Genomic DNA, 14,804 nt, shown 5'->3' on the forward strand with positions numbered 1-14,804 from the left:
GCCAGGCAGTCAGTGGTGGTGCATAACATTAATCCTAACACTCAGGAGGCAGAGACAGGCCTGGTCTACAAAGTAAGTTCTAATACAGTCTGGGTTAGACTGAGAAACCCTGTCTCAAAAAGCAAACAAACAAAAACCAATGGTTTTGCCAGGCATAGTGGCATAGTGCTTTTAATACCTACTAAGGAAGTAGAGACAATCAAATCTCTGTGAGTTCAAGACCAGCCTGATCTACTGAATGAGTTATAAGAGAGTTACAACCTGAGACCATGTCTCAAAAATAAAGAAAGAAAACGTGCTCACCCCTCTTCTTGCCACCAAGCCTGTGAGTATATGAATGGTAGAAGCTTTACCATGAATAAAACTGAAAATTTAAAAGCCTTAGTTTTATCTACTATTCCTGTTGTTTGGTTTGGTTTGATTTGGTTGTATTTTAATGTCTTCATGCTTGAGCAGAACTTGAACCTAAGTTGTTGGGCTTTCAAGAAATCCTGTCTTGAAGAGAAGGGGGGGGGATGAAAAAAAAGAAGCAACATCAGCCAGTAGTGGCACAGGCCTTTAATCCCAGCACTCAGGAGGCAGAGGCAAGCAGATCTCTTTGAGGCCAGCCTGGTCTACAGTTTCAAAATAGCCAGGGCTACACAGAGAGACTCTGTTTAAAAAAAAAAAAAAAAAAGAATAAGTAAATGAATGAGAGAGATGGGGGGGCAACGTCACTGAGTAAGAAGTGTGGTTCTTTCCTCAGTGGAGTAAGCAGTTTGCAGCAGTAGTGCTGGGTCACCATGGAGGATCCTGATCTCCTAAGAAATACCTTTGACCTTTTGTCTTTCTGTATTTTCTGCTCAGATCTCAGCGACTCCAGTTTGATGTTTCATCTCCCAATGGTATCTTACTTTTCCGAGAAACCAGCAAGATGATAACAATGTATGGTAGGTGCTTTAGAGAGATACGGCCCTGGAAGTGAATCCGACAGTGTGTGGCCTCAAGTTAGATTAACAATAGACAGGATAGCATTTCCATGGGATCCTATTTTCTTTATTCATAAGTATTAGACTACCAGATGTCACCAAAGAGCTGCTGAGATGTACATTGTATATGCCTCTGGAATAGGAGTGTTAGGATGACTATAAAATTAGGAATATTAGGCGTGGTGTCAAATGCCTTTAATCCCAACACTTGGAATTTACAGGGGCAGGCAGACCTCTGTGAGTTCAAGGCTAGCCAGAACTTCATAGTAAGACCCTATTTCCAAAAAAAAAAAAAAAAAAAAAAATGCTATGAACATGGTTGTATACATAGTTCCTGTATATTTTTGCAGGCAATCGTATCCTGACACTAGGAGAGGTACCAAAGGATCAGGTGTATGCTTTGAAGCTCAAGGGTATCTCCATCTGCTTCTCCATGCTGAAGGCTGCCCTCAGTGGCAGTTACGTCAATTTTGGAGTCTTCCGTCTCTATGGAGATGATGCCTTGGAAAATGCCCTACAGACCTTCATCAAACTGCTCCTCTCTATTCCTCACAGTGACCTCCTGGTAAGCCCTAGGCACCATTGGCAGCTTCATACTCAGATTGTATTTATTCTTTCTTCTGCCTGTGACTATGATTTAATGTTTTTCCTAAGGAACTACAACCTCACACCTTAATCCCAACACTTAGGAGGAAGAGGAAGGCAGATCTCTGAGTTCAAGAACAGCCTGGTCAACAGCAAGGTCCAGGCCAGCCAGGGCTATATAGAGAGATCGTGTCTCAAACAGACAAGAAACTACAACCTTATTCTTTTCTACTATAACTAAGTCTTTTGTTTTCTCAACTGAAAGAACTATATTGCTAATGACCTCCCTCCCTGCTAAAGTACCAAATGATTCAACTGATTTTCTTCCCTTTCCTCTGCCCAGGATTACCCCAAGCTCAGCCAGTCTTATTATTCACTACTGGAAGTCCTGACCCAGGACCATATGAACTTTATTGCAAGCCTGGAACCTCATGTCATCATGTACATCCTCTCTTCTATTTCTGAAGGACTCACTGCACTTGGTAAGCACCTCGGTTATCTGGTTTGTGCCGTAATTACACCTCATATGGTATGACAGGTGAGTACAGAGGAATAAGTAAGCTCCAGGTCATAGGAAGTCCATGAGGACTGCAGGAACAGCGAGCACTAGCAAGCACAGGCAAGAGGAGACCAGGAAGCCTGGCTTGTGCAGAAGGGTTATGGAGGAATAAATAAGCAGGCATAATACAGAGGAGGCAAACCCCCTTTAGGCACATTAGGAGGTTGATACTCTCCTGAGCATAATAGAAGCTATTGAAGTACATACCTTCTGAGACCTTACTGTCTTGTCAACCACTTTTACATTTAGGCTGAATTGTTCTGATAAAAAGAACTTTTGAATTATTCACACCTCTCTGCCACTTCAAGATCAGTCCATACTTCTCTCTAGGACAGAGCAATATCAAGGGCAGTCTAGCCCAAGGTGTCAGACCTTGCCTTGGGAGGCTCTCTGCACATTGCCAGGTTTCTCGGGAGAATTAGAAATTATTAAGGTTCTCATATATTCTTCACTTAGCCTAGTAGCGTGTATTACTGTGTCTCTTGGTGAAAAGCACACATAAGCTGTGGATCTCCCCAAAATGCTTTGGAGATAGAGACCAGTGCACAGCCCATTCTCACCAAGGTGGGTGTTCTCAGGCTGTATAAAATTGTCTTTGACAATGTCCTCTTCCACCAGGAACTCAGGCTTATACTTATATCTACAACTCTGTTTCTAGCAGTGTGATTTTTAGATGAGTCTCCAGAGTAACAATGGCTTTCTTTTTTCAAATACTTATTTATGTATGTGAGTACACTGTAGCTGTCTTCAGACAGACCAGAAGAGGGCATCAGATCTCATTACAGATGGTTGTGAGCCACCATGTGGTTGCTGGGAATTGAACTCAGGACCTCTAGAAGAGCAGCCAGTGCTCTTAACCTCTGAGCCATCTCTCCAGCTGGTATCTCATTATCTCTCCAGGCTGGTGTCTGTATTGCCAGAAGCCACGCTTACCTCCTAGAATTCTCAAGAGCTTTAGCTTTATTTATTGTGTATATACCATTCTGCCTGCATGAATGCCTACGGGCCAGATATATTATATTTTAGACTTCATTTTAAAATTGGGCCTTGTGTATATTGAATGATGACTTTGGCTAAGGTCTCAGGCTAACTGATTACCTTTATGGGATTGCAACCAATATTAATCTGTTCGCCCAAATCAGCAGCAGCTCAGCATTCCTGCTCTTCTACATCTTTTTTCCAGACACCATGGTATGCACAGGCTGCTGTTCCTGCCTGGACCATATTGTGACCTATCTCTTCAAACAGCTGTCACGTAGCACCAAGAAAAGGACCACACCCCTGAACCGGGAGAGTGACTGCTTTCTGCATATCATGCAGCAGCATCCAGCTATGATCCAGCAGGTGGGGAGTCTGCGGGCTGGTTCACGCTGGTTCACGCTGGTGTGTCCCACCGTGAATAGGCATCTTTCAGAGAGGAAGGCCAAAGTGACTCACATCTCACTGTGCTCGTGTCTTAAAATGGCAGTGGATTTTTAATTTCCTAGATCTGAAAAGCATCTGAAATGAGCTGAGTTCAGCAACCCCACACCGTCATCCTGTCTCAGGAGCACTCTTCCATGAAAACTGCATCCCTCTCTCATGAGTATGGGTTCATCGTGTCTAACTTTCTTAGGGCTGGCTTGTGCTCCTTTTTGCAAAGTAGGAGCACAGAGCTAGGGATGTGGTAGCACTGGCTGGGATGCACAAAGGCCCTAGGTTCAGTCCTCAGCACTGACAAAGAATGTAGAGCAAAATTTTAAAACTTTTTAAAAGAAATAAACAGGAAAAGACTACCTGTAAATAAAATTTTACTGTGAATATTTTCCTTAAAACAAAAGACAAAAATGAAGCTTCACAGTTTTTCTGGTTTACCTTACACAGAAGAGGCCCCTTAGGAGCCTGTCTTCTCATCTTAGGTAGCCAAAGCAGATCACGGCTTTCTTACTTCTAGATGCTGTCCACGGTGCTGAATATCATCATCTTTGAAGATTGTAGGAATCAGTGGTCTATGTCTCGACCCCTGCTTGGCTTAATTCTACTTAATGAAAAGGTAAGCAAGGACCAGCAAGAGTCTCTGAAGCTCAGGTACTTACACCCAACCCTGACAGCCTAAGTTTAAGGGTTTTTGGTTTTTGTTTTTGATTAAAATATTTTCTTTATCTATATGGGTGTTTTGTCTGCGTGTGTGTGCCTAATACTCTTGGAAGCCAGAAAAAGACATGTATTTCCCCTGGAACTGGAATTACAGGTGGTTGTGATGCCATATGGGTGCTGGGGACTAAATAGAGGCCCTCTAGAAGAACAGCCAGTGCTCTTAGGTGTTGAACCATCTCTCCAGCTGCCACTGCTCCTCAAGAGAGAGTGTGTGTGCATGTTGATAGATGTGATAGTGTATAACTGTAATCCCAGACTCAGGAGGCAGAGGCAGGATGATCTCTCTGAATTCAAGGCCAGCCTGGTCTGTATAGCAAATTCCAGGACAGCCAGGTAATAAGACTCTTGATCAGAAAGAAAAGAGGTCTGAAGAGATGCCTCAGTAATTAAGTCTGTTAGCTATTCTTCCAGAGGTACCAAAGTTTAATCCCTGGCTCCCACATCAGACAGCATTCAACCATCTTTAACTCCATTCCTAGGAGTCTAACACTTCGCTATCAGTTGAAGGCACTTAGACTCAAACACATACAGAAAAATAATAGAAATAAAATCTCTGAAAACAAAAGGAAAGGTAGGCAAGCCAAAAGCTTATAAAGTAATAAGTATTCACACAGCTATGATTTTCAGACACTATAAAACACCACTTGTTAAGCAGGTAGATGGAAGGCATTGACTAAATATGTCCTGTTCCCATTTCCTGTTGAAGTACACTGTCTGTACACAGTCAGGCTTGGTGGCCCATGCATATAATCCCAGCACTGGGAAGTGAAGGCAGGAAGGTCAAAAGATTATGATCATCCACAGCTAGACAATGAGTTTGAGGCCAGTCTGGGCTACATGAGACCCTGTCGAAAACAACAGCAAAAAGTCCACAACACAACCAATTAATAGAAAAGATGGAAGAGCACTTTTCTTTAAAAGAGAATGATGTTGCTAAACTCCAAAGCACCTAAGACTCTTCAAGCTCTAGGTCTAGCTCTGTCACAGAGCCTGAGATTCCCCTGCAGGGCATCTGCTGCCAGTAGTAGTAGCAAGTGCTTACAGCTCCAGCACTTGGGAAGTGGAGGAGACAGGCAGAATCATGAGTTCCAAGACGTTCTGAGCCATCTGAGTTGCCCTGCCTTAAAAATAAGTATGGTGACCATCCCATGTTTGCAGGGAAAGGGAGGCACAGTAATCTTGAATAGGCTACCTTACAAATTTAAAGGTTTTGTTTTTAAATAATATGAAGACATCATCCTTTAAGTATTTGAAGTTTTAAAATATGAATTGAATTATGGTAGATACTGCCTTCTTTGGAGAATATTCATCTGCCTTCTTTCACTTTCTTTCTTGTTCCTTGACCCACAGTATTTTTCGGACCTAAGAAATAGCATTGTCAATAGCCAACCACCAGAGAAACAGCAGGCCATGCATCTGTGTTTTGAAAATTTGATGGAAGGCATTGAGCGGAATCTTCTGACGAAGAACAGAGACAGGTAAGTGTCTGGGTCTTGCCAAGAAGTGCTATTATTTTTCAGACCATTAAAACAAACACAGTTCCATAAGTATCCCTACTCACCAGATGTGACTTACTTAAAGCAGTGCTGTCTAGTAGAGAGGCAAGCTACATGTGTAGGTTAGATTTCTCCTAGTGATAACCAGAAGCATCTACTTTGGTGTATGATGTCTTAAAATTGAGAATGTAAACTTTATTTATTATTGAGAATGTAAGTTAATCTTTAGAAGCATTTCTATATTACAACTAATAGCATACCTAAACTGAGATGCTAAATTTTTGTCAGAAACACCTAATATGAATTATATTTCATAAACTTAGAGTTGATACAGGATTCTGTACCCTGGTTGTGCCAGACATCAAAGTTTTCTAAGAATTGAATTAACTGTCTGGTTTTTCTTAATTATATAATGTTAGTGAAAGTATTTTAATATAAAAGTGATTAGAGTGTGCATGGAGAACTGAATTTAAATATTATTTGATTCAGCTCTCACTGTATAGGCAAGAGCTCCCTAGTCATTTATGATTAGCAGCTCTATGTCCTTAGTCTTTAAGCTCTGAGAACTGTGCCAGCCTCGTGTCATTTCTGCCTTTACTTCCTAAGGTTAATTCCCATCTCTTGTGAAGCAGTTTATATGTCTATGTTGCTGCCACAAGCCAAAGGTGGCCCTCCCAGGTTCAAGTTTGACCATCTGGTCTGCTATGAAGGGAAAACGTAGAGGTGTAAATAAGGCCATCTTTCCCTGGCAGTCCTGAGACCAAAGTTAGCTGATGAGACACAATTTGCTATGTCTGTTTCTCGGTAGCTATTTCTGTGCTTAGGAAGAGACCTTTCCTTTCTACCCGATCCCACATGCATCCTTCCTGCAGGTTTACCCAGAACCTGTCAGCATTCCGTCGGGAAGTCAACGACTCAATGAAGAACTCCACTTACGGAGTGAATAGCAATGACATGATGAGCTGACACCTCTTGGACTCTACCTTGCAGAGCAGCGTCCCTTCGGTCTGCTCCAGAGGGTGGACAGTTGCAAGGGAGAGAGCCTGGCTGACCCCGGCTCCTTCCTCCAGGGGGATGGGAGAAATGGCAAAGGTCAGCTAGCTGTTTCCCCAGGAAGTACAGGGGTGCGAGTGCACTCACTGAGGGGCAGGGCGCTGCTGGTTCCTGGGGGACTGGGTGGGAAGGGTGGTGGGAGGAGACAGAGGCACAAGCATCTGAGACTCCAACCCACTCCTGGGGTCACCCATGCAGGGAGAACCCAGTGTCCTGCCACAACCTGCCTTGTATAAACATGTACATTTTTTCATAACATTTTGAACAAGGTTTATATTGACTCAAGTTTAAAAACAAAAGTGTGATTGAAAAATTTTTACAGAGTCTAGTGCACCAATGCTGATGTGAGGGGTTATGTATGGCGAGTGAAGAAAATGTGTATTGTGGCCTGAAGCTTTATTGGACAAGGATGTGTGAAAGTGCAGAGATATATTTAGTGACACAGTGTAGAGAGGCAAAAAAGGAAAAACTCCAAATGTATATTTTTTCTTAAGCCCTTTCCCCACTCCCAATGGTGTGTTCCTGATGCTGTATTAACCCTTGTTATTAGGAACTCTGAGCTACGTGGGAGCACCATCCTCCCCATCCATGGATGCTGCCCTGGCTCTCCCAGCCTCCTGCAGTGACAAATAACTCCAGCTAAAAGTTTCTGGTGTTTTATCTCCATCCTTTCTCCCATTTTACTTACCCTCGTCCTCAGAAAGATGCCTCTTGCTGTTAAAAGTTGGATTTATGTTTTAGGATTCTTGGTCTCTGTAAGGAGACGACAGAGAATTGAGCCATTTGCTCTCTTGTTGAGCAATTTGCATGAGTCCACCAGAGGCCTAATATGTGTGGCCATAACTTTTGTCTTCCCCAGCCCTTGAGGCAGTGTGTATGGATGTGTGTAGCTATTTATGTGTGTACCCTGCACTCATGAATGTATGAACTGGAGGGAGTTGCTACAGGGGAGGGGTTCTTAATAACAAGGTCTACCTAGCATGAAGTATTTAACATCGCCCTTGAAAAATATACATTTTTATAAAATAAAAACGGTAATAAATGTTTTGAATATTAAAAGAGAAGTGAACCTACTGAGGAACGTTGGATGGAGAAAGCTATTTGCCTTGGACGTTCCCACAGCTGCTGCTAGTTGTGCACATCTCTAGTTCAGCTCCTGCCCATGGGACACTATCAATTAGGTTTTATTTTCCTCAGCCCTCACAAACAAGCTTATTAATTTTCCTTCTCCTCTGGCAACTGTGTGGTGAATCATTTCTTGCGTGATCAGGTTGCGGATAGACTTGTAAGGGTGTTTGCTGCATACAGTGTAAGCATTGTGACCGCCAATAAACTTCAATGGTTTCTACTGACCTGGTTTCAGCAGTCAAGTGTAGTGTGTTCAGGGATGTGTCTCTCTGTAAACATGTGGAGATATTTAAACACACTTTTTTTTTAAACCAGTAGGTACAGAGGTCCCTCTACCTTGTAAAAGTTAACTCAGACTTTGTCTGACAACTCTTATGATTGGTTCATCAGACATACTCAAAGCATAATGTTCTCCAGAGTTGTCAAAATAAAGACACTCTGTCTACCTCTTTCCAGGTAATAAGGTGATGACCTACATATAAGCAGTAGCCAAAGAGCCCCATTGTGCCATTGTGTTAGTCCTTATATCTGCCTCTCTGATATAGGCTGGGCTCCATTTATTAGGCCTTGGCAAGGTCAGTGGCAAATGTTTTTTCCTGAAAGACTACAGAATGAACAGGCCAGATTAAACAAATAATGAAGACTAGTTTCTGTGATTTATGGCCCTGTACTTGCACAGTGCTTTCGTTGTGAGGGGTCTCAGTGGCTACGATCATTGCAAAGCACAAGCATATGGGGTAGTTGTGTGTATCTTACTGCAAGGGCCCAAGAGCCAATCCTGAATACCTTCTCAGGAGTCCTAGAAAAACTCTCCTGGCACATGCTCAACAGAACCTGGGATACTAACTCTAAGTAAATTAGACAAAGGGGCTGGGAACCTTTCTCACAAATACTAGAAAAATCTTGAGGTAAGAGTTGGTCAGCAAAATCCCAGTGTCCTTCCTTCTCTCCTACAAAGTAATCCCAGAGGCAAGAAACTCACTTGGGGTGATGGTATGTTTGGTGCAGTCAGCGCAAAGTTACAGCTGAGATCTTCCACGCCTCCAACTGTGGAAGTATTATACTCAGTATAATAACTTTGTAATAATCAGCTGACAAAGTTTTTGCCCTGGCACAGTATTGCGTGCCTTAAGCCCTCGTACTTGGGAGGCAAAGATAGGCAGATTAAAGTTTGAGGTCAGGCAGGACTACAAAAAGGCCATGACTCCCCAAAATGGAGTGTGAAGAGAAAGGAAGGTTTTTAGGATTTTGGAAATGAAAACATAATTAATACAAGATATATCTTGGCTACACATCAAGGCCATTCTGGACTATGTAATACCCTGCCCCCAAGTACATGCACACACATTACTAATTTCATAAAATTTAACCTAATATGAAGTTCAGTTATCTTTTTTTTACTTTATTTTTTTTATTAATGTCTTTTTTTTTTTTTTACAGTCCAGCTGTTATCCCCCTCCCACAGTTCTTCCCTCCCACAGTTCCTCATTCCATTCCTCTTGCCCCTGTCTCCAAGAGGATGACCCCACACCCCGCCAGGCTTCCCCATTCCCTGGGGCCTCAAGTCTTGAGGGTTAAGTATATTTTATCTCATTGAGGCCAGACCAGGCATTCCTCTGCTGTATATGTGTCAGGGCCCTTGGACCAGCTAGTATATGCTGCCTGGTTGGTGGTTCAGTGTCTTGAGAGATCTCAGGGGTCCAGGTTTGTTGAGACTGCTGGTCTTCCTATGGGGTCTTCAGACAATTGGTTGGGTGTAAGTATCTGCTTCTGTCTCAGCTGCTGGTAGAGCCTCTGGGGGCGGGGGGCAGCTATGCTAGGCTCCTGTCATGAATGTCCTTTTGGGACTGAGATACCTCACTCAGGATATTTTCTAGTTCCATCCATTTGCCTACAAAACTCATGATGTCCTCATTCTTAATAGCTGAATTGTATTCCATTATGTAAATAAACCACATTTTCTGTATCCATTCTTTCATTGTGGGACATCTGGGTTGTTCCAGCTTCTTGCTATCATAAATAAGGCCTGTATGAGCATAGAGGAGCATGTGCCCTTGCGGCATGGTGGAACATCTTTTGGGTATATGCCCAGGAGTGGTATTGCTAGGTCCTCAGGTAGATCTATTTCCAGTTTTTTGAGGAACCTCCAGATTGAGTGGTTTTACTAATTTGCAATCCCACCAGCAATGGAGGAGTGTTCCTTCATTTCTCTTTCTCTCTCTCTCTCTCTCTCTCTCTCTCTCTCTCTCTCTCTCTCTCTCTCTCTCTCCCTCCCCCCTCTCTCTCTCTCTCTCTCCCTCCCTTCCTCCCTCCCTCCCTCCCTCCCTCCCTCCCTCCCTCTCTCTCTCTCTCTCCCTCCCTCTCTCCCTCTCCCTCTTTCTCTCCACATCTGTGCCAACATGTGCTGTCACCTGAGTTTTTTATCTTAGCCATTCTGGTTGGTATAAGATGCTATCTCAGGATCATTTTGATTTGCATTTCCCTGATCACTAAGGACTTTGAACATTTCTTTAAGTGCTTCTCGGCCATTTGAGATTCCTCTGTTGTGAATTCTGTTTAGTTCTATACCACATTTTTTTATTGGATTGTTTGGGGGTTTTTGGAGGTTAGCTTCTTGAGTTCTTTATATATTTTATATTTGACCTCTATCAGAGGTGGGGTTAGTGAAGTCTCCCCCCCCCCCATCTGTAGGTTGTCAGAAACCCATTATCTTTAACTTGCTATTTTCTCAGATATCATGGAAAAGTGTGTGTTGTGGTTATCTGTGCTGTTCCTGGACACTCAGGTATCTAATCTACACGGTGATTCCTGGAATAAGCTACAGTGAACCCTACATTCTTTTACTGATTATTAAATTTTATTGTGTACATATGTATTTATTAATTTAACCCAAATAAAAGTAATATTTTCCTACTGAAGTGCAAACCAAAAATGGGATTTTACTCAGAGTCAATGTATTAGATTTTTATATTCTGTTGTTTTATTTTGCTGGTTTTTCAAGACAAGCCTTCTCTATGTAACAGCTCTGGCTGTCCTGGAACTATATAGACCAGGCTGGCCTCAAACCCAAGAGATCTGCCTGCCTCTGCCTCCCAAGTGCTGGGACTAAAGGTGTGCACCACCACCTCCTGACTAATTTGGTTTTTTTTGTTGTTGTTTGTTTGGTTTTTTTTTTTTTTTTTTTTGATATGTGTTTTTATGTAAGCCAGGTTAGACTCAAAGTTAACGTAACTAAGTCTAGCCTTGAGTTTTGGCTCTCCTACCTCTCCTAAGTGCTGGTATTATAGACATGTGCCACCATGCCCGGCTAGGCTTTGAAATTTTAAGAAGTAATGACTAAGCACATAATCTGTTTCTAAAATAGCCATGGTCCTAGAACATGGATTAACCTAGACAACCAAAACATCACTCCAGCCAGTTCTGTCCAAACCAGAACTGTCAAGATCTACAAAACTGTGTGGTATTTACTAATGTGTCAAATAGCAAAGCAAAAATGGCGAGGAAGAACAATTCGATTAACCTGTAAAAGCCTTACTACACTTAGGAAAACAAATGTGAAGTAACTAAAGTGTGTATCCTCAACTACAGTGAAACTTCTATTAGCTAGACCTGTCGAGGGTGGGGGTCCTCCTTTCACCTATTTTCTAAGTTGATAACACTTGAGTGTTTTCCAAATTTTAAATGCTGGCTGATCAGCCACTTTGGTATACTTGAGAGAAAGGATCTCTATTCAAGGAAGCTGCTACCGGACAATGGGGTTGAGGCCATCAGAGTGAAGGGTAGAATCAAGTTTGAAAATGAACTTTCTTAGAAGTTCATGGTTCTCTGTACCCTTGCCATCTGTCCATTCATGACACTTGCCATCTTTGGGACAGGGCCTTTTTGACAGTGAGCTTTGAACCCACTGAATCAGAACACTTAGTTCAACTATTTTGCACAGAACCCATTAATAGTAAACACTGACTTTAAAAGTGAACAGGGCAGGTTGTAGCCCAGTGGAGGTGTTTGTTGAGCTTGTACAAGCCCTGATTTTAATCCTCAACAGTCCATCCCCCCTAAGATCAGTGAACAAACACTATAATAAAAGTAGTATACACTGCGTTTGTTCTTTGTGTACTGGCTGGTTTTGTGTCAACTTGACACAAGCTGGAGTTATCACAGAGAAAGGAGCCTCAGTTGGGGAAATGCCTCCATGAGATTCACCTGTAAGCATTTTCTCAACTGGTAATCAAGGGGGAAGGGTCCAGCCCATTGTGGGTGGTCCCATCCCTGGGCTGGTAGACCTGGGTTCTATAAGAAAGCAAGGGGAACAAGCCAGGGGAAGCAAGCCAGTAAGTAACATCCCTTCCATGGCCTCTGCATCAGCTCCTGCTTCCTGATCTGCTTGAGTTCCAGTCCTGACTTCCTTTGGTAATAAACAGCAATGTGGAAGTGTAAGTTGAATAAACCCTTTGCTTCCCAACTTGCTTCTTGGTCATGATTGTTTTGTGCAGGAACAGGAACCCTGACTGAAATAGCGTGTGCTGTTTTGGAGTCAGGGCTTCTCTCTGTAGCGTTGGCTGTCCTGGAATTCACTCTGTAGATTAGGCTGGCCTCAAACTCAGAGATCCTCCTGCCTCTACCTCCCAAAGTGCTGGGATTAAAGGCACTGTTTGGTGCATTTATACTTTTAATTGAAGACTTCATTAAAGCATTCAACACTTAGTAGCCAGACCCATCTCATCACTGGGTTGCGAAGGAGTGAAACCTGAGCAGAAGGGAATCACCTAACTCCTACTAAACCACAAATCATGCCAGTCACAAACATCTGGATCAAGGTCTAGAGGACAAGCCCATGGGATAAAAAAGGCAAAAGCTGGATGCAGTGGCTCAGGCCTGTGATAACAGCTCTCAGGAGAAGGCCGGTGGAGGAACACCACCAGGTCAGCCTCTGTGATGGTGGAGACAGGCCAAGAGCACTTGCTGCTCTTGAAGAAGATCCGGGTTAGCTCCTAGCACCTACATCAGGCAGCTCACAACTGCCTGTGGCTCCGTTTCCATGGGATCCAACAACCTCTGGCCCTGCATTCACATGCACATTTTTTGTAGAGAAATGTTTTGAATGGATAGTGGGCATGGTCTTATGAAAAGGCTCAGAGGAGTTGCAAATGGTGGTACACACCTCTAATCCCGGAAGTAAGGAAGCAAAAGAATCAAACCAGAGCTAAGTAATGACTGCCTTCTTCCCAACAACCACCTCCCCCCCCAAGGCTCAGAAGAGCCACTTACACAATCTAGTAAGTACTCCCCACAACTAAGTGGAGAATATAGCCCGCTGTCAGAAAATGCAAGCCTCTCCCCAGCTCTCGAGTAGTTGGTATTAAGAGTGGAAATGCCGGAAAATTCAGTCTGGGGCACATGTCACAAAAAATAATCGTGTTACAGTTTATTGACAAGCTATAAGCACCGCAGCAGAACCCTTCCACTCAGTTTCAACAGCGGTCTCGGCAGCCACACTCTTCAGCGTCCCTTTTACATCTGTAAAACCCGTCTTTGTCAGTGTATGAACTATATTCTGCTTTATCTGCAGACCCAAATCTTCCCTCCCTACATTCCCCATGTCTAGCTTTAGGACCTGCGCGTTTGTTTGAGGTGTTCCTAATCTTGTCCCTTATCTATCCCAGCAATCAAAATCTCCTTCCAAGACAGCACTGAAGTATCAAGTCATGTCCTGATGGATGACAAGGATGTGACTTATGGTCGCAGATGCGTTTGCAGAAGACAGGCAGAGTGTGGAAAGAAGTACTGGAGTGAGTGAAGTTCCTGCAGACACCCCAGCCTGACCAGCCACGGCTGACAAGCGCAAAGGCTAAAATCAAAGTCTGTGTCTGTGCAGCCCCGGATATGATCCAGCGTGCCTTGCGTCAGAAGCAGCCACGGCGCCTAGATTGCATCTGGGCTGCGCCAAATCCCCAGACCAGATCCCGCCTTTGTTTCACGCATGCGCAGTAAGGACTCATGTGCCCGGTGGTTTCTGGCTGTAACTGAGAGGCTAACCTACTCCAGGTACATCTCCCCTAGGCCCCGCGCTTGCAGAAATCTGATTTTATATGCATCGCGTCCTCAAACCGAAATCCGCAGCGGCTGTCCTAGAGTTCCTGTCCCAGAGTTGAAGTGCTGAACCTGTGGAGGAGATGAGACGTAAAGGAGAGCTCGGCCGTGGACATCTCCCAGGGAAGCCCTGATCAGACCAAGAAGTCATGACAAAAAGACGTGAAGCACCTAGTGAGGAATAGCGAGTGCAGCCCTCTTCGTGTCAGAGTAAAGAAAGGGCCTTGGTCCTAAAAAGAGGTTGGGCTTTGATCCTAAAAACCAGTTTCTAAGCTCCAAAGGCGCCTCCCTGGTGAGCAGTCCTTGCTTAACCAAGTGTGAACCAAGGCCAGGGCTGTGAGATGGAAGTTGAGGAACAATGAGAGGTGGACTCAAAACTGATCAATCAGCTGAATTCAAATGAGTCTCCTATGATTCCCTAGTTCCAGAATAGTAATGCCTGACTGGGAAAGAGAAATCACTGGGTAGAAAGCGCACTGGGTGAACCTAAGAGGCCATTTCTGCAGAATGAATGCCAATCACACAGAAACTCCGAAGTCATCATTTTACTGAGCCTCAAATAAAAAACCAAAGACATTAAGGGATAACGGGTTAGTGGGCTGGAGAGATGATTCCACAGTTAAAAGCACTGCTCTTGTAGAGGACCCATGCTCCATCCTCAGCACCTACATTTTGGCTCACAACGATCTGTCACTCCAGTTCCCGGGAATTCAGCACCCTCTTCTGGCTGCCTCAACCCAGAGGCACACACATTGGGCAGACTTACAAAACATCCATATACATAAAATA

The 14,804-nt window shown here is 43.6% G+C and overlaps 1 protein-coding gene across 4 annotated transcripts in view; it reads left to right on the forward strand.

Annotated features, from left to right (window-relative positions):
- The window catches only part of XPO7 (exportin 7), a gene marked incomplete at its 3' end in the record, with an annotated part of 88,046 nt that extends 74,384 nt beyond the window's left edge, over positions 1-13,662 (forward strand). For 2 of the 4 annotated variants that reach the window (XM_080926352.1, XM_080926353.1), the window contains exons 22-28: positions 847-929; positions 1,319-1,533; positions 1,897-2,035; positions 3,296-3,456; positions 4,046-4,144; positions 5,599-5,726; positions 6,617-8,129. In XM_080926352.1, the coding sequence (XP_080782478.1) occupies positions 847-929; positions 1,319-1,533; positions 1,897-2,035; positions 3,296-3,456; positions 4,046-4,144; positions 5,599-5,726; positions 6,617-6,710 (919 nt within the window). Of the gene's footprint in view, positions 1-846; positions 930-1,318; positions 1,534-1,896; positions 2,036-3,295; positions 3,457-4,045; positions 4,145-5,598; positions 5,731-6,616; positions 8,130-13,588 lie in introns of those variants that run through there. The other 2 variants (XM_080926354.1, XM_080926355.1) reach the window with 2 other exon arrangements.
- Positions 13,663-14,804: the final 1,142 nt, after the last annotated feature.

Source organism: Micromys minutus (genome assembly GCF_963924665.1).
Source record: "Micromys minutus genome assembly, chromosome: 12".
Classification (NCBI taxonomy): domain Eukaryota; kingdom Metazoa; phylum Chordata; class Mammalia; order Rodentia; family Muridae; genus Micromys; species Micromys minutus.